At 39.7% G+C, this 25,627-nt stretch overlaps 1 protein-coding gene across 6 annotated transcripts; it reads right to left on the reverse strand.

Moving 5' to 3' along the window:
- ppp1r9ala (protein phosphatase 1 regulatory subunit 9A-like A) lies at positions 1-25,325 on the reverse strand. Of its 6 annotated transcripts, none has more exons than XM_011489782.4 (20): positions 24,983-25,325; positions 22,616-24,525; positions 14,731-14,863; positions 13,696-13,816; positions 13,287-13,391; positions 12,960-13,092; positions 12,133-12,294; positions 11,986-12,039; positions 11,563-11,792; positions 8,067-8,163; positions 7,844-7,970; positions 5,403-5,554; positions 4,832-5,147; positions 4,703-4,760; positions 4,552-4,623; positions 4,215-4,422; positions 3,063-3,107; positions 1,828-1,944; positions 1,155-1,343; positions 1-1,034 (listed from the first exon to the last, which is right to left on the reverse strand). In XM_011489782.4, exons 2-20 carry the CDS (start codon positions 24,380-24,382, stop codon positions 876-878), a joined length of 4,245 nt encoding a protein of 1,414 aa, XP_011488084.2. In that variant the 5' UTR covers positions 24,383-24,525; positions 24,983-25,325; the 3' UTR covers positions 1-875. The 6 variants fall into 6 exon arrangements, with proteins under 6 accessions (XP_011488084.2, XP_011488083.2, XP_011488086.2 ...); XM_011489781.4 differs by having other exon boundaries at positions 4,552-4,626; XM_011489784.4 differs by lacking the exon at positions 3,063-3,107.
- Positions 25,326-25,627: the final 302 nt, after the last annotated feature.

A 25,627-nucleotide genomic window follows, 5' to 3' on the forward strand; every position in this document is an offset into this window, starting at 1 on the left:
TAATAAAAAGTGAGTTTATTGATGCTGCAGGTGCCAAAAACGGTTTTCTGACTGTCAGAAGTCAGAAAACAGTTTTTTTTGTTGTGATTTAATGTTATTTTCTGCACAAAACAGACTCATCTGTTTGCTTCTTTTCTGCTAAATCATTTTTTTCTGCTATTCTACTTAGTAGAAACATTTGAATAATATAAAACAAATATTGGAATTTGAGTAAAAAAAAGGAAGGAAAAAAACAGATATGCAGTTAACAGGCACATGTAGACAACGTATTTATACATTTAAAACCTTGCTGCCCGTTGAAGCTTAAAAGACAAATATAGTGCTTTTATCTGAACTTTACATGTTCTAGCAGAGCGCCAAACATGGAATCAGGTGTTCAGCGAAAATATTAAATGATTAAAAAAACAAAGATCATTGTGGATGTGAATTTAAAGAACATGACATCAGAATTAAAAAAAAAAAAAATCATAGTGTCTTTGCCGTTTCAGTGGTATAAAAAGATGGAATCTGGATTTTTGGTCACAAACCAAACCTTTCATGACTTCTGTTTCAAATTGCCGCTGATTTTGGGAGAAAAATAAAACAGAAAGGGACAACATGAACATAAATAACAGCATCTGTATGTTCAGGACTGATGGTTTCAGGTCTGACAGATGCCCAAATTCCAACTGGTAATTTTGAATCACCATAAACCCGGTAAACTCATTAGTGGGGGCGGAGCTTAGCATCCCATCAGTCCTAGCAGTAAGGTTCAGGCTGACAAGTTTGAGGTGCAGGGACCTCCTGACACAAACGCCCCATCATTCAGTTCCAGAAAAGAATGTTTCTGTGTGACTTCCTCAGATCCCTTTATTCAGAGTTCTGAGTGGGATACCTCAGCAGACAGAGTCAGAAGGGACGGGCAGCTTCCCGCTACGCCGACTCTCCTTCTCTCTCTTCTCTCGCTGTTTTTCCATCTTCTCCTGGGCTTTTTTCAGTTCTTTCAGTTTCTTTTTGATAGTTGAGCGATCACTTTGATTGGAAACACCAAGAGCCTAAAGTTGGAAAAACATAAAAAACGTGAATCAGAATCCACATATATGTTTCAGCCACCAGGTGGCGGTAAAGAGCAAAACACCGTTTACTTTCTATTCAACCCTTGGATTTAGGTTTACCTTTAACTTGTCACTGTCCAACAGCAGGAGCTGTTGGCCATCCACGGCTTTAGCAGTGAATTCTGCCGTGTACTGGTCCATGTTCATGCCCATCAACCAGTGGCAGACCTGCTGATTGGTCCACTCGCTGACCGGACGGTTGTGCCATTGATAGTCTTTACCCGCAGCTGCTGGCTCATCCTCCAAAGTCTACAAAGAACAAATACATTTCGGATCCACTCTTGTTGCTCACAGAAAAGCATTATCTAAAATAATGTAAAAAAATAGTGTCTGCAGACAGAGCATTTTAAAATATTAAAGCCAAATACAGCGCATAGAAGTCAAATTTCTGCTGATGTACATCACCCAAAGAAGGAAAAGTGAGAACTAGCGTGCAATCACCAAAAACACCAACAAAACTACAAAACAAAACGAGGAGCAAAGCTGCAAAATCTGTTCGGAAGCAAAATACAATCAACATCCCAGCCGACAACACTAAAGACTTATTGCAACACTAAACAAATGCCAAGTTTGAAGACACACATGCAGCGCTCATATTCTGTCTCCATTCATGGTTTAATCTGTGCAATGAAAGGGAGGCCGGCTCAAAGAGCATGCTTGAGAATGTCCCCTTTCAGGCCCATCAAGGCGTCCCACACGGCTTTTGTAACTGAGCAACAAGGAGAGCACTCACCTCGCTGGAAGAGAAGATTAAAGTGTGTGAGCGCCCAGACAGACTGGGTTCAGCAACTAACCCAGAGATGTCTGAACTGTGGCTGGCAGGGTTAGAATCATCTACCACTGACAAACTCTGGAACAAGTGGAAACAAGGAACGCATTTACTAAAGAAACACAGAGGCAAACAGTACGATTTCTGTTTTTTTATCGAAAGCAAACAAACAAATGATGTGAGGGTTAGGAGGAGACACGTTTCTATGGAAACGGTTGTCTGCTATTCATTAGGAGTGGTTGACTTTGATCCAAAACAAGTGATATGAAGCGGAAAAAAAGAATCTACGGTGCGACTGATCCATCCCCAAAACCACAACCATCCTCTAAACTACAACTAACTGGACAAAATATCTAAAGAAGGAAAACTAAACGACACTGATAAACTAAGGTCTGAGGTCGCATTTATAATTAAGAAGAGACAACATGGAGATTATGGAAAGATCTACATTGATGTCAAACCCTGAAAACGCTCAATAAGTCAGTGAAGAAGGAACAGATACCGAGCCACAATGATCTGAACTGCAGTCTCTGTTTTCTTCATCTGTTTCTCTAAAATTAACATTAAGTGAAAAAATCCACGATATGGCTGCTTTTATCTTTCACGTTTGATGCTACGTTCACACTGGCCTTGGAAAACGTGCGTTCCAGCGACCACTGTCAATGAAAAGTTCATGTCAACGCACATAAATGCATGTCTCCAGTTTCCGAATTCAGAATGTCTTCGCTGGTTTCTGTGCCTGTTTTTGGGATATACACACAAAACCTGTGACAATTGAGTGCGTGTCAAAAGTTAAACCAGCGTCTCACATGCCCGACGTGTAGCGTAAGCCGCATCCACACTATTATTACATTTCTCAAAACACTCATTGGTAAAGCCAAGGGTCTGCAGCAGCTGAGAGCCGATTTAAAGTCTGCTTTCGGCAAAAAGGCCTTTTCGACGCCTGCATGTTACAGTTTTTTTTGATTAAGCTTGAATGTGTTAAAAAAAAACGGGTTAATCAAAACCTCAGCTTGGAATTAAAAGCACAGTTTAGACACAACTAAATCTTCAAACACTACCACATACTCACTACAAAAGAAAGCATGAGGGAATTTATTGGGGTGTGTCAAATGTTAGAAAATCTGGAACTATGTTTGTTAGTTACATTCGAAGGTCTTTCTAAAAAAATCAGAGGGAGAAAAACGTGTATACTGTACCAAATCTAACGAGCGACTGAATAAAGAAGACCAGGAGAGATTTGTCTGTTTAAAGGAAACATGAGAAATGCACTGAGGAAAAACACAATTATTCAACACAGAAGCAGAAACACTGAATTACAGAGAATCCTGTGCAACTTCAGAGCAGAAGAGGCTGGTAGAAATAGAAAAAAATGAGCAAAAATCTTGTACGCAAGATATTTACATTTGAATGTGTTAGTCTGCATCAAAAACCCTGAACTATTGCCGCCAAAAAGAATATATGAGACAAAAAGAGCCAGAAATAATGTTCCTCCTCTTAAATGACATGGGTTGTTTTTTTTAAGTTCACATTTTGTGCTTTTAGTAGACCTTATTCACGCACAGCAGATTAACATCAACTGGAAGAAATATTCCTCTTCTAAAGTCTGAGTTTTGGGGAGAGAAACTGGTCATAAAGAAGCACTTAAATCTTGAGCTGAGCTGCCACATTTAAAGGGTTTTTCCCACATGACAAGAACCCGGTGTGCACACTCATACAAAGCTGGACCCTCTCCTCACAGTGTGCAGTTTAGCAGATCGGTGCACAGCTTAAACACTGCAGACTTCTCATACAAAGGAATAACATTATATTTTCTCAAATAAATAAGACATTCAAGATCTAACGGAGCATTAAATGAAGAAAAAAAGAAATGGTGGATGAAGACAAAACACTAGAGATGAATGAAAGGAACTCAGCTTTTGTAAATGTGTCCAGAATTTTTTCAAGATTTTTCTTTAAAAAAAAGAATTTAAAAAAATGCAAATGTAGCTTCTAACATGACACAGAATTTCTGTGAATGACTAAGGACTTAAATTTAAGTTTTAATAATTATATCCAAGTGCTGCCCTAAGCATTTTCAGTAATTATCATTACTGAAAACATAGTTCTGATCTTGGAAAAGTAACCCCTAACTATCGGTTTGACTGAAGTTGTTATAGAAAATGTTACAAAGTGAGGCTCATTTGGAAAGCCGGTGTGGGAACTGATGACTCTGATGACTCTGGCCTTTTAAAATCAGAATTGACTCATTTTTGTTGGATATCAATCTCATCTGGAGAAGAAACAGATGTCCTCCATACTTTGTTAAAGGATGAACACACAAAACATAATATCAGTGAAGATTCTTGTACCTTGTTTCTGCGTTCATGGTTCTGCTCGCCGCTGGGCTCGCTCGCGGTGTACGGCAGGCTGCAGCTGCTGCTGGAGGACGGACCTTCTCTGTCTTTATCCTTCTCTCTGTCTCCGAACCAGGAGAAGGGTATGCATGTAGGAATGGCGGTCATTGATTCTGCAGGAGACAAGTTTCCTCCAGATTCCTCCAGTAACTCTGCAGACCCCCTGATCATTCCAGAAATAGGAACGTTAAATGTGTGTTGAGAACTGGCAATGAAAGCTACAAATCTAGAGGAACAAACGTGATGATAGGCCCTTCATATGTATTAATATCAAAGTTGTTAAAATAAAAACCTGCTGTCCAAAGACGCTCTGAAAGCCTCTTTGTCGTGTTTCTTTCCTTTTCCACCTGACTTGCGGAGGCCCCTGCTTGCGTGATCAGAAACATTTAGGTTAGAAAATGAAACAAAAACTTTGATTTAAGGTGATGGGTTCAGATACTTGCCCAAAATCTGGAAATCGCCGTTTGGGTTTTCCTCCTTGAGAAGTTTCACCAAAGTCTTCTGTAATCAGAGTCAAAATCATTCTTGAGAAGGGTTGGTTCCTGTGAGGATCAACCCTGGACATCACAAACCTTTCGGCTCCTTTGTCTTGCCTTTGGACTCCCTCTTCTTGCGGATGAAGCTGGTGGGGGACTGGGGTGAGGATGCGTGTTTGGGAGGGGACAAAGAGGGGCTGCTGCTTTCAGGACTTTCTCCCTGTGATGGGGACAAAGACGGGCTGCTGGAGAGCTCCACGTTACTCCTGACTGCGTCAGTGCTGATGTTCGGATCATCTTTCCGTCCACTCCCAGGATAACAGGCGCTAACTGGGAGAAGCAGGTTCTCCCCAGTGGACCTCCGACTGCTGGAGGAATCCAGCTCCTCCTGCTTGTCCTCCTCTTCCGTTTCCTGCAGGGACCAAGCTTGTTATTTTAAAGGACAATACAAGGAAGAGAAGACGAAAGCTATTTATAAAAGTGGAAGTTTGTCTTTTTTGTGCGGCAAATTTGAATTTTCCTGTAATACACAGATTTGTTTTTTATTTAGACACCTTATTAAAAATCAGTGATCTTGCAAGCGCTTTATTTCTAGGCTACCACATTGTCATAAGTCTTAGGTGGGAGGAATCTCAAATTGCATTAATGCTGAGATTTCTTGGCTCACCTGAGAGTAGGATGAAGCCACAGCAAAGCTTTCCTTCAGTTTGCTCCGGGATGGAGGCTGACGCTTAGCCATCTGAGCCAACTGGCCTTTGGCTCTGTGTACGCTGGTGTCCAGGCGCTTGGTTTCGGGGATGGACTCGATCCATTCTTGTTCTACAGAAATAAAAGCCAAACGAGTTAATGCCATGGCCACAAGGATGCGGCTCCCCCGCCTGGACACTAGCAATTAATGCATGCGATGAAGGGTAAAAGAAACAAGATATTTGGTCATGCCAAACGCACAGCAAACCTTTCCCAAATCACACACATCTGAGAACAGGAATCTACACAACCTGGCCACCATAGTAAAAAATATTTCAGTCCAACATCCAGAGTTTGGGAAATTAGGTAACTGGAGGACAATATTCAAAAATCTGTGAATGTTTAACAGCATTGGTAAAAAAGAAAAGAATGATTGTGTTGCAACATTTGAGTCAAAGTCCAGACTTGAGTGCGATTGTTACAGCAGCTGCGCACGGATCTACCTATAAACCTCAAGTTACAGCAGCAGAATGAGACAACATTCCTTCCCATTTTTGTCAGAGACTGATAACAGTACGCAGGAAATAAGTACTTCTAGTTAATGGATAACAATCCTTACTCTTCAGGAATGATCTAAAAGAGAGGACTTTTAAAAAGTGTCTAAGGTAAAACATTTGACTGACAGGTGACGCGTTCATAAATTGAGATGGAAAACAATCCTTTCATTCCTTTATTTTCTTCTCTTTATATGAAACAAATGGTAGCTTTAAACAGGATGCATTTATCTTTATTTTAAGCCTATTTTTTTCAATACATTGTTTGATTCCAGGGACTTTGGCTCTTTAACATCTGTCATGTTGATTAATCAGGGCAGCATTTAAGTCTGAACAGGTTATTCAGGATTATAGAGCTGAAGAGCTAGTCAGAGACACTAAGCATGAGCTGAAGCCCTTTGCCCTGAATGTTTGGACCGTATAACGTGCTGTAGCATAGAAAGTTAAGGTGAACCTTAAAAGACTTTTTCTTTCACAAGCTATGATGTAGCGTAAACATTAAAAGTATGTCCACAATGCTCAGAATCTAAAGCTGTGAGGTCAATGTGTGAACAGCAGCTGGTAATACTCTGTCTGAAAGGGGCATCCTTCATGTAAAACTTTTATCTTTCATTTCAAAATGTTCTCCCACAGCAGACACGCATGTTTACAGTTCAAACTCAAGCACTGACACACAGCTGCAGATACAAGGTCAACATCGGCATTAACCATTTTTTCCCATGGATTTCTCAAGATGTGGAAGAGTGGAGGACCAACCCATCAACCTGGCAATTAGTGGGCAGCCCAGAGGAGTCCTTAAGCCTCAAACTAACATGTCAACTATACAGCCACAAGGGCACGAGTAGTGGACAGAAGCTGCAGGACAGTTTTTATCTTTGTAAATATAAATAGATAAAAAAATAAAAAGATTTATTGTGGTCAGCTCCAAAACTGCAACACTAATTTCCATAAAGAATATACTTTAATTGCCCAGAGTGTGCCTGCTAATCTAAAATAGTTCAATTCTTAGTGCTTAGAAGTTTGTAAAACGATCATTAGTGATTAGATTCAGGTATGCAGACACAACATGGCTAAATAATCTTTAAATCCATGCTAGGTGTGCGTTTAATGTAGTTTTTTTCCTCGTGGGCTCCAAGGACCCCAGGAGAAGATGACAAGTAAAGCAAAAAAAAACTGAATTACTTTGCCACTTTATAGTGACGGTTATTAATAGATTAAAGCAAAAGTCTAACAACACTTCAAGCAAGCAATCTCAGGAAGCAATATCAAAATAATTAACATTTTTTCATAATTAAAGCCAAATGTGGAACCAGCTGTGGTAAAAATCAACTGATAAGAAATTCTTTTCAATTTTTTTACTCAGCACCTGCCTACCATAATGCTTTGATGATGGCTCACTTAAAATGGAAAACATGTTACATCTGATATCTAAAATGTTCAGACATTAGACTGGCGTGACATAATTACAATAATGTTTACTTTTCTCGTATTAAAATAGAGACTGATGCAGCTGGATTAGATGGGAAATCTATAAACAAAAAAATCCTCCAAAAACAATAATCTTCTTTCAAACCATTTCTTATCATTTCCTATCATTATATGATAATAAAAGATAAGTATGTTGGACTGGAAACATCTTTGTCTGCTTTTTTAAAGTCAGTCTTGCTACTGTTTAGAATAACTGAACAAAAAGTGTTACAGTTTCTTAGTTTTGATTGTGTAGACAAAAATGTAACAGATTTCAGCTGCCTTTTAAAAAGCTGAATTTTTAGAATTCTTCTAAAAATATTATAGACAGGATTGCTAGAACCCTCCAAACAAAGTGATACATTTACATAAAAAATGCAGTTGAGTATTTTTACTGTACCAAGCAGCGAATCAGTAGACTGAGTGTTTGTAACCGAGTCTTGGCTGCTTCGTCTCTCCTCTGTAGCAGAATCCTCACCACTCTGACCTTCCACACCTGGAGCCTCTCTGTCCTCTAGGACAGGAATCTGGGAGGAACAAGAAAAAAAAAAGAAAGAACAAATCAGCATACATTCAGTTTCTTTTGCAAATTTGCATGCATGCAAACTCTATTATTATCTTACTCTGTTCTGTAGGTTCTCCAGCTGCTCTTTATACCACCTGTCTTTTTCCTCTAGAACCTTTTTCAGCTCCTCTTCTTTCTTCACAAAGTCTATCTCTCTTTGGAAGAAACAAAAAATGTTCCATTAGAAGAGAATCACAAAAAGGCGGGCCTCTTTAAAACAAGAAAACGCACAAAGAAAAAAATAAACCATCAACACCCAGGACCTAGTCAACTTTTTCACCTGAATTCCCCACCATGACGGCCACACAAACGGAAAGGACAAGACTGGAACAAAACCCAGTCCTGCTCGAAACAACCAAGCTGACATCAGAACACATTTGTTATCTGCTTGACATCTACCTGAGCACCACCTATTTCCAATTTTAGGAGAAATTCTAGAGGCAAAAACACATCTGTGCCGTGGGATCATCAGTATGCCCAATAGCGCCATCCTTCAATGAAGCTGCACCAACACCGTGGTACACGGATGACAGCTAGGCGTGATTGGAAACCCAGAAGGTGGAAGAATCTACTCATCACATCAATGTAGTGAACACATACATATGATCTTTTCAACACTGTGGACCTCGCCTGTGGAACAGCCTGCCTGAGGACGTGAGGGCTTCAGCCACTGTGGAGGTTTTTAAGAAAAAACTTAAGACACATCTTTTTAGTAAAGCTTTTACATAGTTTTTACTTGTCCACATGTTTTTATTTGATTTTATAAAATTTTAACAGCTAATTTTATTTGTTTTTATTTTAAAGGAGGGATGTGTATGTGTTGGGTTTTTGTGTGTTTTTATTAATTCATTTATTTTATTATTATTTGCATTTATTTTTATTTTTATTATTATTACATTCTTTTTACTTTGTTTATTATTTTAACTAAAATATATATTTTTTTATCTTATTTGTTTTATTTTTTATTTTTTTTTATTTTTTCCTTTGGTAAGCACTTTGAGATGCTATGAAGCATGAAAAGCGCTATATAAATAAAGTTGAATTTGAATTTGAATGATTCACTAAGGATATTGCAAAGGACAACGATTGACTCGACAGGGACTGCACAGATAAAAAGAATCTGAATATTTGGCTGTGCAGGAAACCCCCCTCACACTGATCAGTACGTCATTTGTCTCCTAAAACACACAGAACCAAGGCGTAATGAGAACTGTAAGAGTTCTGAGCAGAAATAATACCTACCCGTAATTTCCGGACTACAAGCCGCTACTTTTTTTCCTGCGCTCACAGCCCTGCGGCTTATTCTGTGACGCGGCTAATTTATGGATTTGATTGGCGGCCGCCATGTACGAACATTCGGGCTCGGTGAATGGTTTTGTATGCGCCATCCACCACCAAGCACAAGTCATTTTTTTTTTAACACACCTCTAAGCAGCCAAACAGCATGGAGGTCACTTCAGGTCTTAGACACTTCAGTCATGGTTCAACAAAAAGAAACACGCATGCCCGGCCGCATCCCAGAATCCTTTGGTGCCATTAGACCCAACGTGCACTTGATCGCCGCTACAATATGATAAAGCTTTCAAGTTAAAAGCAATCATTAAAAGCAGCGTGAAAAAATCCCCCATCAGTAAATGGAAATGCCGGTCAGCTGCGTGACGGAGAGAACAGCGCATGCTCAGAAGTGTATTTACCTCTGAGTCATAGTGACTCGGCTGGCTGCACGTAAATATGTGTGAATAACATCAGCCTTTATTTTGTCGGGACACGACTGGAAACACAAATCCATTTGGTCGTTTTTACGGTTTCTGACTGAGCGGAATTTTGCATTGAAAAGCTCACAGCCACCATGTGAGCTTTTCGGATAGGAAGGGGAGACAAGGAGCCCGCTTGGCGAGCGCGGAGCGCAGAGGCGTCCGGGGAGCAACAAGTGTTTGTTGTGAAAGGAAGCTTCTGACGAACGCGCCGCGCTGAGGCGCGCGCTATTTTACTGATGTTTTTTAACCAGCCCCGTTAGTACCATAATGCTGCCGCGACACAAGTGGAAGGAGAGCTGTTCCTTTTCACCCCTCCATGCACTGCTGCTCCTTGCTCATTCTTAAACACGAACAACAGTGTGGCGAGCCGGGCGTTGGCCCCGCCTTTAGCCCCTAAGACTCATGGGAAATGGGGGATCGCGGATGTAAATTTCCTCATCATAACTGAGGGATGTAATGTTGATTATATGGTTACTGTTAGTAATTTTATGTATGATACCTAGTTTGTCAATAAGTTAAAAAAAATAAAAAAAAAATCAAATAAAAAAAACCATAACTGAGGAATTTGTGAACAGAATAGAGGTGCATGCTGTTTCAGAAGTGGGTGTAATTAGATACATGAGCTTGAGACAAGGCCAGTACCTGCCCACAGTGTGGTAATGAGCCATGCACACTCTGGTAGTCAGGACGCGCTTTGTCGAGGCAGCGGCTTGTATACTGATGCGGCTTGTGTATGTACAAAAACATTTGAGCACGTTAAAATAGGTGGGTGCGGCTTGTAATCGGGTGCGCTTTATAACCCGGAATTTACGGTAAACGTTCAGAAGGAACCAACAAGGAAAAGATCTAATGGCTGATTTCTAATCTGTCTCTGCTCTCTGCTTTTGGCATTTGGTCATTGAAGTGTTTTTTTTCTATCACAAATGAGTTCTTTCTTCTCTTTAGCACTGCTAAAAAGCTCCCCTGAACCCCCTATGAGGAGAGGGGTGTCAGTCAGCCAGTCACCCGTAGTCTGAACCAGTTTAAGAGAATGAAATTCAAATAAATTATAAATAGTATGAACACATCTTTAATGTCATCTAGCTCTAAACTCAAACTAAAACTGGCTGAGAAAAGAAAAGGACAGATTTACTTAATGGAGCCAGATTGACAGAAAATGCACTTTTTTTCCTAATTCTGCCTCCAGGTGATTCATTTTTTAATGAAATCATAACAAAACAGCCTAAAAACATACGTTTTGGATTCTTGCCATGATGTCATTGACAGTAAAGATGCAGCGCTCTCCCAAGGGAGGGCTTTTTGCAGCTCAACACCGGCTCTGTATATCCCATGTGTCCAGGAAACTCAGGAGGATCTAGCAAGAAATCCTTTAAACCTCAGGCCAAACAACACACTTTGACCAAAACTGACCCGCCCAAAATCAAAACACAGAGGGAAAGCAATCTACTGAGAACTTGAAAATGACCTTGTGGCATTAATCAACAAAACCTGCAAAACATATCACAACTTTAATTATAAAATAAATATTGAAAATGAGATATTTTCGCTTTGGCGTATAGACAGCAATAGAGTCCAGTTGCCCTAAAGAGCAAAATCATGTTACTATCATGTAAACTTTAGCTCACACTTGTTACTTTTAATAAAATCCAGTTTGGTTCAGATAACTTCCAAACAGAATAAACAAAATAAACATAAAATCTGTGATTTCAAGCGTCTCATTTTCCATTTTTACTCAACAGCTGCTTTTTCATTTTCTCTTCAAATAAACCAACCTGAACAAAACAACTTCAGACTCACTTTTGCTGATAGTCCTTCAGAAGTTTCTTAGCTTTGTTGTACTTCTTGTCCAAAGTCTCATACTGCGCTTGGGTCTCAGCTAGCTGTCCGTTTACGCTCTTACACACAGCCTGGGCCTCCAGCCAGTAGCTCTCCAGCTTTTGGATCTTGTCGTTACTGTCGTCAATCTTCTGCTCCAGGGCAGACACCCTGGTCCCCCACAAAGATTTCTCCTCCTCCAGTTCATGCACCTACAGAGAAGGTGGAATGTTGCTTCAGAGGCATGACAATATGCTGTCACACAGCCTGTGCGTTGATTTTAACTTCATTTTCTATCACAAACATTGTATTGAAAAAAGAACTTTGAGACTTAAAAATAAGTCATAAATGAGACAATGATGACTACTATACATATCAGTTTTCACTGATACATTATTGCCATACCTTTAATTTTAGCTGATTAATGTCATCCATTGCAATGCTGTGTTTAAGTTGCAGCTGCAGAAAAGAATCAAAAACAAATAAAAATTGGTTAACTCTGTTAATTACGTTACCCTGAATGATAAAAGACCAATTAACAGACTGGGATACCTCTTTGAATCTGAAAGACATCTGAGAGCCGTCCATGTTGGTTGGCATGAACATGGCCTCTGACTCAGGGAGCTCAAAAACCTCCACATTCCGCCCTGGAGAAAAATTGGATCCCAAAATCCTTTCTTCTATCACGTCCTCCTCCTCGTCATATCGCTCCTCCTGGAAAAATTTTTGCACTGGATGCATGTCATCTGAAAACCACCCAATGTCCAGGAACACGCTCCGCAGTGTGTCAATAACACGCCTACTGTTCACCAAAGACTGGCGGGAATTTTGGAATCAATACGTTTTTAGCTAACAGCAGTAGGCTGGACTCCAGAAAACTATGACAAGTTCATGAGACTAAATACAATTAAAGCGAAGAACCTGTATTCTAAGTCCACAGAGTCCATTTCTGCACTGATAACTGTTTGGGTTCTGCTCCTGCTAATCCTATTTATTTTGCGCAGTCTCTCTCTGTTGCAAAAGTTCAAGTCTGTGGTGGCTCGAACTCTGAAAAAAGCAAACATTTCACAACTCTGGCAGACAGATGGCAGCTGAAAGAACATATTCCAACAGGGCAGAGCGGTGACACATGGCTTACTCACAGCCAGCTGCTCATTTCCTGGTTCAGCCGAGTGGGATAGAACTGGGAGGGGGCTAGGACAACTGCAGAGTCACCTCACAATATTCTATAATTATGAAAACTACACTTGAACCTCTTGAACTGGAGATTTTGATATCCGATTCTTTTCGAGTGATGGAAGTGGAAATCTTCTGTTTAAAATAATAAAACAGTGCCACAACCATTGCTTGAAACACAGTTATGTCATAGGTGAACTAACCTCCTCGGTGGAGTGCTCATATGGGTCATCCAGGTTCTGGTGCTGCTGCTGGGTTCTCTCCTGCTCCAGGGTTTCGCTTATGAGGCGGGCCACCTCACTTTGAGTTCCTGGCTTCTCTCGACCAATCAGGAAGCTGTTTTTTTTTAATTTTTTATAAATACATTAGAGCACTTGTTACATCTAAATATCTAACATCTAAATAAAGTCTAAATATCTGCTCAGAAAAATAAATACCTTAATAAATCTGTAAACCATTTTTTAATTTAAAAGACCATATTTATCAACAATAAATTTACCATAAAAACATTGTTTAAGAGTTAAACTGACCTGACAGTGCCTTTGGTGTTCTTTAAGACAGTTGCAGCAAACAGCTGGGTGACTCCTACCAGACTGACACCATCCACTTCCACTATCTGGTCATTCACCTGGATTCTACAGATACAAACACGTTTTTCAAGATTTTATCATGGGGAGTTGAGGAGTTATGCACACAAATGAACAGAAGACAAATACAACAGATTTCGTGTAGTACAAAAAGACTGTTTTCTCCAAGTTAAGAGTTATTAAAACATTTCTACTATAATTAGTAGTTTTCAAAAGCCAATTTCAAAATTACAACCCAGTACATTTTATGTGTTTGATATACTTTAGGTACTTGGAAGAACATTTAAGGGTTGCTCTAAAATATGATGCTAGAGTTGTGTACACGTAAATAAAATTAAAAGTTCAAACTTACCGTCCATCTTTCTCAGCAGCTCCATTCTGGGTTATAGTTTTCACAAAAATGCCAAGCTTTTCCAGACCCTGATCAGCTCCAACTCCCATTCCAATGATACTAATGCCAAGGCCATTGTCTCCTGAAAACAGAAAAAGTGGGGAAGGGGAAGACGGAACTTATATTTTGTAGTATTTCATACATTGTGGTTATCTAAGGATTAGAAATAGAGACATTTCATACAAAATGTAAACCAAGTGTAAGACTGAAGATTGAATGTGAGAATGAGGCCATTGTATATTACATTATCAGAACCTGAGTGCAAGAATGCAGTGGTGACTCATTCAAAAGAAGGAATTCCTACAACACTAAATACAAAGGAGATCTGGTACTTCATGTTTTTACGTTTCAAGCTATTAAAAAAACTGTTTAAAACAGAATTTGAACTCACAGAAATTCTACCAGTCAGACACAAAATACACATTTTTGCTTTTATATGGAGCCCAGCAGTTTTAAGCACAGTCAAAGCTCCAGATCTGTCCCTTCTGTCTGGGGGATCATGCCTAATAAGCCATATTTTTGAGCTCAGTGGTGGATTTAATACCCCATGCTACTAAAGAGCTTTACTGTTTTTTTTTTTACTTGACCCGATCACCATGGTAACCTTTACCGACCACATTTTAATATGAGTCGCAGAAAGTCAGTAAGTCAAATCTTAAGGCTGTGGTGTAAATAATAGAAATATTGCGTCGGCTGACAGAGAAAAGATATTGTTGAACTCACAACATGTGCAATGCCACCTTCAAGCAGCCGTTTTAGTGGATTCCTTTTCTCTATCCCACTTTTAAACCACTCAACTAAAAACTAGAGTTTAATTGTCATCTATCAAAATGGAATAGTTTTGAAGCAAGATGGGAAAACATTTTTAATATTTCATGGTGCAAAGATCTGATTTATGCCCAATGAGATGACTTTTTCTGGGAAACAATATGTCTGAACACCTAAGAGAGCAGTTCTACTGAAGTTAGATCACTAAAATGTTTGTCTACCACCTACCTTTCTGAATTTCCACAGGAAACACATCCATCTTCTCCACTCTCTTTTCCAGCTCATACTCTGCAGATGCTGCAACTGGATCAACGTCATCATTGCGCCGATCATAGTCTTCATTGGAGAAGGTGCTGAAGATCTGTATTTGTCCAAAAGAGCACAGGAGTAAATTTCCCACAGAAACTCCTCATTTTTCTGCTGATGAGTGAAAAGCAATCAGTTTTGTCTCAGGAATATAATGATTTTGTAACTTGATAACTTGAAACACAAACACAATTGAACCTCTCATTCATAAAGCATTAACACCTCGATATATTTTTTACCCCACAGATCTAATGTTTAATACAGCAGCAAAGGAGAAATTTCCAACATGTATTAAGCTCATCTTTTTGCTTGATATAAAAAAAACAGACATCTGCAGTAAGAAAGTCCTGAACCATGTGGGAAGTAGGACACATCTGGAGAAAGCTTGGAGGTGACAAACCATTTTCTATTTTTGCTCATAAAGACATAGATTAAGAAAAAGGAAAAACTCCATCATTTTAATGTAGCCCCCCACAAAGTCCATTTGTTAGAACATGAAACACCTTGTGTTGTTTACCCTGAATACCAGAGATTAAATACCAGACTATCTCTGCCTCCTAAATCACAAAAATCCGTCTGATGACGAGGACTGCATTTCGAGCAGAGAAATATGCGTGAAGAGCAGCTTTGAGTTAGCAGAATGAGGAGAGAGAAAAATGAAACTGCTTTCTTGCATCTTTGCTTTTTTGTTTGCAACAACCGTCATATTTGCTGGGACAACATTAAAATCTAAAAAGCAATAAATTGGAGAACGGAAGGAGTAAAATCCTATTGTTTAAAAGAAGTAATCCACTGATAAATGTACTATTACATTAGCACCATAAGGGCCTCTTTGCAGGCTTCTTGGCCATTTGTAGCAATTATTGTTTTAATTCCTTATTCAAAAATGACATTGCTAGTTACTAAATTTGATGTTACCTTTTGAATGCAAAACATGCAACACAAACTCATTTTCACGTTTGCATGTTGTAAAAGTTTATTAGTATATAAATAATACAAATGACAAGAAAGTAAGCTCATCACTTACTCAAGGATCATCAGCTGTAAAGCTTTAGATGCTTGTTTTTTTTTCAAATTCTGTCATATTCACATGTAAACATAAGTTAAAAATAGTGTAAATTACTTATAGAATAAATGTTTCAGAAGAATAAAATTCTGTCCTCTTATTTACAGACAAACCCTTAAATTGTTGAGGTTGAAGAAGCAGCTATACTCAACATAAAATCCTATTAATATTTCTAAAACATGCATCTGTAACTAAACTCATAACATAATATTGCCAGTTTACAGTTTCAAGACTTGCAGAATTCAATGTAATCTTTGTAATAGCAAAATACTCCTCTACTAAAACATGATAGGTGCTCATCACATCCTAAGATGAGGAAGAATAATATAGATGAGCAAGAAGATTAGAGTTTAGAAGACATCAGCAGAGGCTAAAGCCTGATTAGAGAAGTCAACCTAACAGAGGGTCGCCACTATAAGCCCCCTGCTGTGCCATTAGTAGTCTTTAATCTGTATGGGGTCAAAATGACCCGTCTAATGCCAAAAAGTGCATCATAAAACTGCTGCTGAGTGAATCAATTTAAAGTTGATTCTGATTCATTTTCCTCCAATGGGCGTCTAAGAGAGTACTAAAAGCTTTGACTGACCAACATCTATAGAAAAAAACTGTTTTCCTTGAATTTTTAAAATAAAAATAGGAAGGATGATTAATAGAACGAGAAAAATAGGAATATAGAAGATAACAAGACAGCTACACTTTGTGAAGCTTTTATCTAATATAAAGAAACCGTAGCTTTTGCAGAGGTCACCGATGCCCTGCATTATTTCAAGATGAAGAAAAACACATGCAAGATGGGAGAAGAAAAAGCTCTGTTTGAAATCCACGTAAGCAGATAATAGACTGCAATGAAAGCATATTGTTTGCTATTTCTTCATTGACTAAAATTAAACCTATACAAACATATTTGCTGTTTGCTCAATTTAAACGTATCTGTGAAAAAATAAAAGTTTTTTGAGATACATTTGATATCCTAGGTGGTAAATTCAAAAGCTAACAGTATTATGTCAACTTAATACAATGGCATCCATCTCAAAATAGTTTCCAAAGCCGTTCCTTGCTCCCTTAGACTGGTTACATGTGAGGAAAACATTTTCCACTGACATTTTCAACAACTAGTAAACAACTTTAACTTTATTTTATGATACATAAAACAAGATCCTTACTTTGATTGGAGAAAACGTGGTTTTTGTTGACTTAAAACGGTCATCTTTTAAGTATGCTAAGCTAAACAATACATCAAGGTGTCAAAATGCAATTCTCATTCCATGCAAACTATAATAGCAGCCAAATCCAGTGTTTTTCCTAGACTAATTTGAGGCATGTACTGTAAGGTTACATGATGTAATCATAGATATTTCTGCAACAAGTCAAGACCTGAAGACAGCTATAGAAAAATGCCTCTCTCTCCAAGTCTTCCTCTCTTCTTTGCACAGCACAGATGCTGACATTGAAAACAGAGCACATAGTCAGTTCCTTAACAAGAACTGAACCCAAAAGCAGAATAAGTTTGATTCCACGGTGCTGATGAGCCAAAGACCACTCTGAAGTAAACCACAGGAATAACATTGTCTGTAATTGTCATCTTTGTTGCCAAGTGTTTATAAGGAAAGATAAAAATCACAACATTGCAAGCAAGTCTCTTAAACTTTGGTTTCAAAGTGAATCACTTCAATTATTTCATCTTCCGTTTTGGAACTTTAAGGACTTTTAAACTTATCAAAAATGTCAATATCCTCCCTTTAAAAAAAAAAAAATATCCACTGTTTTACTCTGAAATGAAAGACAGTAAAATAAACAACTGATGTTCTAATAAGTAGCTAATAATGGCTTGATTGTACAGACTTTAACACCAAACTACGTGTTTTACTTTGAACGGTTTCTGAGCCATATTCTAATCATCTTTGTTGTTAACATTTCTTATCAATAACATCATTTGGCTCAAAGGAACACAAACTCTTTAGCAGACTAAAAAAATCTTTACTAATTGTATTTTAAACTCATTAAAAAAATCCATCCAGCCATTCATTTTACAAATAGGCTAAATCACTTTCAGGGCCACAGGATTGCTGGAGCCTATCCCAGAAATAGTTGGGCAAAGGCAGGGTATACTCTGTACAGGTCGCTAGTCCATTACAGAGTCACATATTAAAAAAATAATAATCAAAAGTTCTCTTTTTAACTTTATCAATTCTCAAGCTCTAATCTGGATCCAGTAGGTTCCAATGCTTTTATCACATTTCCATTTCTTCCCCAAAACAACCCACGAGCAAGATGTGTGGGCTTGCTATCCATCTTCTCCAACTTTGATGATCTTTTCTGTACCGCATGTGAGCTTTAAATGCACAGATGTACATGTCCCCACACCCAAAATGAAAACACTTTCCACCCCTCCCTCATTCCCCTCAATATAACAGAATACCAGTGTGGGAAATGAGTCAGCATCTGTATGGAAAAGCAAACGAAAAAAAAAAAAAGGTCAGTGTAAAAAAGTATGGGCTGATCGCTGGAAAGAGGTAATTGTAATCTAAACAGAACTACAAAAAGGCAACAAATCATGCATGCTGTAAAGACTGAGCTGGAGAAGAAATGAAAGCAAATTCAGATTTTAGAATTTGAGTAGACACAACAGTGAACACAGTGTACTTCCTGTTGGCCTTTCTTTTCTTACTTTAGAATTAATGTTGACTTCGGTACTTCATATTTAAAACTATGCATCTGTATCGATCCAAAATCAAATCTAGCAGTGTTATGAACAAACTGACAACTTTTAATTGAAAACAGTTGCCAAAACAAACCTCAAAGTTCAAAGGTTCTCTTTTTTACCTGAATCTGTAAAACAGAGCAGCAGCAGGTTAGAGCTAGGACTGCTGAATAAACCTGTCCAAGTTTTAAATGGCATCCAGTCACATGGAAAGCTCAGCCTTCAGTCCAACAAACTATACTATATTTTGACTTTTTGACACCATGTGCTCCAGCTCCAACAAAGTATAATGGATGACCAATACAACGGTATTCAAATTTGCCCTAAACATCCCTGTGGTGATTCATGACCCGAACCAGGAAAGGAAGAGCACAAACTGGTTGGACTGGTTTTTTTTTTTTTTTTTTTTTTTAATCAGTGGCCTACAAATGCTTTCTTTTTCATGTAAAACCAGCTACGAATTCTAACACATTATAACTTTAATCCTTTATTTAAAAAGAATATTTGAATGTTTAAGCAAAGAATTACAAAAATCTCAACACTCATTCCATTTCAAGCGGTTTAATAAACAGCCTTGGACAGGCCACAACAGCATTCTGCCTTGTTTTAATCACCCACAGGCGTCTTCATAACAGCGTTTCTTTTTATTTTTTGTTTTTGTTAAATGTGGGTTGGGCCAAGTCAGACAAATTAAAATGTTTAAATTTTAGCAAGATAAACACATATAATAAAAGGGTGATTTATCTGTAAGGGCCAGTACTGTAACCAAATACGCTTTTTTTGTACAACTGTATAAGTACCAGTAATTTGTTTTCTGTAAAACTCAAAACTGTTGAACAACTAATTATTTATTCCCAAAAAGGCCCTCGACTTCCAAAGACTAAATTAATCAAAATTAATTATTTGCCCTTAAATCAAGGCTCAAGGTGACATAAACTTGAAAAGTCTGAATTCACATTGGTGCAAGGCTGACAAGAGATGATAAACTGTTTGTCACAAAACATGTTCCATCTTTATGAAGCTTGCTACATGACACAAACAAACAAAAAAAACTGGTTTAGGTTGTCTGAATTCTTTGGTGACATTTAAACTTTTTCTTTTGCAAATTTTTAACAAACAAGATTGTAAAATAACTTAACTCTTTACTGTGGGGACGAAGGAAAAAAACATTTACAGGACAAGGCAAACAGCTGGCCTAATGTGTACAGTGTGAGCACCAAAAGGTTGGTTAGAAGAATCCAAACCGTCTCTGACCACGCCCTGTGTGCTCAAAAAGGGACAACGCAGCCTCTTAATTAAAAAGCGCTCTTCCTTTGGCTGAAGGCAGTGCGGGGCAACAGGTGCAGATCTTAAGCTTTAGTGGTAATGGTCGACTCCAACATTCAAAATGTTCTTGCATGTCACATGGTATGACTCAACACAGCCTCAGACTTCCAAGATAAATGCTTCGGTAATGACGATGCGGTTTTCACACAACCAAGCAAATGAACAGACCAACAGCCGTGATCAAGAATGATTAAATTACTCTTAAAACTACATTGTGTTATAAAATGGTGCAACACTCAAATATAATAAAAAAAAAGATCAAAGTATGACATGTTTTGTTACAGATACAGGTCAATACATTATTCCTATTAATAGATTTAATTTAATGTTTAAAGGGAAATTACAACTTTGCTACGTGTAATACTTATTTTGCACCACAATCAGTAAGTACAGTGAAACTGCAGGATCTACATGCATCCACACACAAAAAGACTCAAATTGACACAAATCAGACTTGTCTATGTATTTTAAAGATTCCAGTAGTTTTTTCTCTCGAAATGCCCTGAAAGTTAAAAAAATCTTTGTCAATAAATTTAACTTTACATGGTTAAATCCTGTGCAAGTATAACATGGAACAGTTCAAGTGCCAGGCCCATTAAGTGTATTTGTCTGCAGTAAGCATTAAATATTTGCCTTGAATCCCTTCTTATCCAAATTTCTCTTTTCATCCCAGACAAGGCTGATGCGTGTTTAGAGCCAATTTATCCTCTGCTACACAAAGAAGACCTTTCTTCCACACAGGAGTTCTCTGTCGAGGATTCTTGGGTTACTTAGGAACCCAATCCTGTTGTGAGCAGGCAGCACAACGCACTTCCTGTCTCCTTGTCAGTTCCAGCACAAGCCCATTTAATTTCAGTACCAGGGCAGGTTAGTTGCCTGTGGAAAATCAGGCATTTGTAGGTGCAACTAGAAATAGAAATGTTAGCTGACAAACAGTATAATTTTGGACAAACATGACTTCAAATTTGGCACATATATCTAATCAGACTATCAACAACGCAGAAAGTCTTTCACTGGGAGTTGTGAACAAATCCAGAGTTTAGGACCCTATTTTAATATACAACTGTACAGTTGGGACTATTTTTGTCGAAGCTTAACTTTTGTTTGTGTCCCCTCCACTCCAGGCCAGCTTCTGGTCCCCTCTCCCAGGACCCCCCCCATGACTAGGATGGGAATCCACACCCTCAGATAACTCATTTTAAAAGTCTGTATAAACAGCGAGCAGGTCGCAAACTGTGCGGAATGCACGGGAGTGATTTGTTCTGTTATTTTCTAGCTAAATAAGATATGGTAAGTGTAGAAAATCAATAGTGGAAAATATGACTTGTCCTTTCACCCTTACCCCTTTCACTGAAACTATTCTTCTTTCTCTCTTTCGGCTTTAATCTTTCTTTTTTTTAAATGCATCAAAATTTCTTTGATCACAAATAGTTTGGTTTGTCACTGTCAATATGAGGGATAGCACTCTTGCCTCACAGCAAGAAGGCCCCTGGTTCAAGTCCCGGCTAGGGGATCTGAAACAGAACATCAACAGGGGACCTTTCTGTGTGGAGATTGCATGTTCTCCCCGTGGCATGCGTGGGTTCTCTCCGGGGTCTCCGGCTTCCTCTGTCCAAAAACATGCTTCATAGGTCAATTGGCAACTCTAAACTGTCCATAGGTGTGAGAGTGATTGGGTGTGTGATTGTGGCCCTGCGACAGACTGGCGAACAGTCCAGGGTGTCCCCTGCCTTCGCCTACAAGTTGCCAGGATCGGCTCTACAAATTCTTTATAGCCCCTACAGGCAAAAGTTAAAAGTGAAGAAAAGAATTCTTACAAAAAACATTTAAGTGTTTTAGAAATCAACCAGAAAACTGTCAACTTTAATAGAATTTGCAATTTAGCTTGACTGTTGACATTTGGGTTATGTAGCATCCATGAGACTGACTCTGGACCTATTTAAGCTACTTTTAATTGCCTACACAGCTGTAATGTTTGTTCTGCGATTCCCCAAAGCGGACAGAACAGGCGGCTGAACATGGAGGGATTCCCTAACTTCATAAATAACACACTCACAGAGGAAATAGGAAACACTGAGGGGCTTTCACTTGTATCACAAATATACCACAACAAACATTCAAAATAAGTGCCTGCATGGCAGGAACAGGTCATATATAATAGAAAAATCGGATCCATAGAAATGCTCATGAAAGCAGACGAATGCATTTTTTTGAGCTGCTGACTCCATCCTGCTTTTGATTGGATGAGTGAGCATGCACAGATGCATTTTACAAAAACATGAGGTTTTACTTGTGTCTTTAACAAGAAAACAAAAACAGAAACACACCAAAAAAAGGATTTAAAACAGGTCAATGTTTTAGCCCAACAAAAACAACCACAACCAAACTTATCATCTATGCCGAGATAAGAGAGGCGGTTTAACAACCCACTTCCTCTTTCATCAAAATTAAACAAACAGTAGTTCTTAGTTTGTTTTCTTTTTTGAAGCTGTAGCCAATCTCATAGGATGATGCACTCCGGCAGCTTTGACGTGAACACACCAGACAAAGCAGGTACTCTTCTCTTCCACTGATTTGTTTTGAGTCTGCAGGGAACACCCAGGTCAGACACCAACTGCTGAGTCAGTCTAACAGCCAGACTGTGGTTTTTAATAAAAGGTACTGAAGATTTTTGAGCAGTGCATCAAATCTTTAGATGTAAACAAAACACTTACCAGAATGGGATCCGTGGAGAACTGAATTTTTCTCTTAGAGGGAGGCTCATCTTCTTCTGACAAACCAGGGGCCTCATAGCAGTACTCATCCTCCTTATACATTTGATCTTCCTCATCTTCATAGTCCTCCTCTTCTTCCCTCAGCATCTGTTCTACGTCCTTGTCGTCCATGAATGCTGCATTCTCAATGCCGCAGACTATAGGAGAAGCTCGTCCATGACTTTGTAGGTCCTCCTGCTCCTCTAATGTCTCATCTTCATCATCCTGACTCACAGCCAAACTGTCTTCTCTTCTCTTTTCTTTCAGAACTAAAGCCTCGTCAACCACATCAGTTGCCCTTTGTGTTTTTTTAATTCCCTCCAGCGAAGTGACTTGGTTAACTGTGTCGAGCTTCACTTTTTCTGGCGTAAAGCTCCTTCTGACGTCGTCGTCCTGTTGTTGCTCTTTCTCCTCTTCAAACACGTCATCATCATTATTTGCCTCCTCGTTCTCTTCACTTTCCGAGGATTCATTCTGCACCACGACCAGCTCAGCCCGGACCGTGCCGGGGCCTTTGGAGCTCGGTGACGACGTCTGGCTGGTTGCTTTGTCCCCTCTGGGGCTAAGCGTTACATCATCATCCCTTTGGGCTCTTTCGGGGGTTTTGTCCCTGCTGGCGTTCTGCGGGCCATCAGCTGTTGGAAAAGGCTGTTTCCCATCCCTTGGGGGGGTGCTATGTGATTTGCCTCCATCCCCACCAACAGATGTCCGACTTAAGCCATTGACAGAAGAGAGCTTGTTGCCGTGGGTGGTTGTGGCAATTTCCTCTGCTGAGTGGGGTTTGTGAGTGGCATCAGTTGACAAAGAATCAGATTTAGATGTTGGGCTGCTACCATGGACTGTGGATTTCAACACAACGCTCGACCCCAAAGAAGCAGATTTACTGTCCTTGCTTTTACTGGACATCATAGATGAGAATTCTGAGGCTTCCATCACAGAAGCCGGCTGCGTGCGTTCAGTGGTACTGTGTTTAGAAGACAACAATCCTCCTTTCCCACCATCTGCGTTTTCAGCTGCATGGTTTTCCAAGCGCATTGATATAGGCCCTACATTTAACTGTGTTTTGGACAAATGCTTTTTTGCATCATCAGCTGCATCCTCTGAAGGACTTTTAAGGGGTGATGCAACAGTTTGCTCAGATTTACTAGGAGTTTCTATGGATCCTGAAGTTCTCCTTCCACTTTTCCCATCATCAGAGGAGCTTCCGAGGGATAAACGGTTTACCACCCTGCTTGGAGTCTGCTTTTCGGCTGCAGGCGGCTCTTTGGTGCCCCTTTCAAACAGCTTCCTGGTCACGGAGAACTTTTCTGCCAAAGCCACCTTGTCGATCTCCGCATCTTCTCCTTTGGATGTTTTATCAGCACTGTGCGACTCGGGGCTTGAAGCGCTGTTGAAGCTAACCCTTTGAGTGACAACAGGAAACGGCATCTTTGGTGGGGAGGCCTGGGGAACATCTGACTTAAGGGTTGGCTTCCCCTCCTGGGCCTCCTGAAGCTGACCGTCCATTTGTAGGAAAATGTTTTTTATCTTGTTCACCCTGGTGCCAAAAGGTCTCCCCCTGGACTCCTCCCGGGTGTCCGTAGATCCATTTGCAAGGGTTTTGGAGGGTCCCTCTGGCTTTAGTCCATCAAAGGAGCATTTAATGGCGTGGAAGTCAGACTTGTAGGAGTTTCTGTGAGGGGATGCACTCCTTAGGGTCCTCTCCCCTTTAGTTTCCGCTTTTATCATGTTTCTTATTGATTAGCCGTAGCACAATAATCCAATGGTTTTAAAGGCAGAGCGCGCAGGTTGATGGGGAACCTACGGGTGGCTTCGCGGCAGCGGTGCAGTGGGTCAGGCGGAGGTTTTCTGGAGCACCGTCGCCGGCTTAACTGAAAACAAAGTGGGGAAAAGTTTCAAAGCGACGCACCAGCTTGTCGGTTTATTCACGATTCCCGAAACAAAACTAGCTTGTTTGCACGTTTGAAAAAAACTAAAACGAAAACAACCCCAAGCGTTCATTTGAAAGCCTAACGGCTGGCTAGCAACTAACTTTGCTCGTTTTCTTTGCACTTAGCCGCGATCCAGAGCTAACGCGTCCAAATCAAAGCGAACAACATCGACGCTAGCATTCATCTACTCCCCCATAATCAACGGGTTGAAAGTTTCCGAGGCCATTAGACACAAATGACAAAACAAAGTTCAACTTTCTGAGGCCAACAGTCACACACACGCCTGAACGTTGTGTCTCTCAGTACACAAACACACACACACTTCATTGTCGCTTTTCAACGACTGAATATTATATCAGTCTCGCGTCAGTAAACTACGTCGGCGGCTTCTTCTCACCTGTCCGTTTCATCGTCTCGGGTAAAAAAAAAACTTGCACAAGAACCTGGTTTTACTGTCTTTTTTTTTCTTTTAAAGAAGTTGTTGGGTCTTCTGTCTCTCCGCCATCATTCCCCGCTCCAGCCGCGTTTCCCTGTGTCTCTTCCAGACCTGCTGCGAGTGCACGAGAGCGGAGCGCGCGCGCGCAGCAAGTGAGTTCGACGGAGAGCTCGGGAGCGCGCGCACATTCCAGGACTGTGTAACCTACTGCTCCTCTTTCTGTTTCCTGGTTCCTCTGTTGTGTTTCTGAGAGCTGGAGGACAAAAGTGTGGGAACCAGCTCTGACTAAGACCCGAACGTCCTCTGCGAGTCAACTGAAAACTCATTTTCATAGAAGAAATGCAGCTGAACCTGTGAAAGACTTCCCTTCAAGGAACAAAGGAACCCTTCCTTCTCCATTACAGTCAGCTGTTCAGTGGGTCATTTGCTATGTTCACATTGGGTTTCTTGTTTTTATAGGAAAAGCTGATCAAGTAGTTGTTTATTTTTTGGTAATAATACGTTGTAAAGCCAAATGTATCTTTGGCCAGGTGTGTTTTTCTTGAAACAAAACAAAAGAGGAAGTGTAGCATGAAGGTTAAAAGCCTGATAATAAAAATGCAGCAA

The sequence above is a fragment of the Oryzias latipes genome, chromosome 21, assembly GCF_053564925.1.
Source record: "Oryzias latipes strain Hd-rR chromosome 21, Olatipes_Hd-rR_3.1".
Lineage (NCBI taxonomy): Eukaryota > Metazoa > Chordata > Actinopteri > Beloniformes > Adrianichthyidae > Oryzias > Oryzias latipes.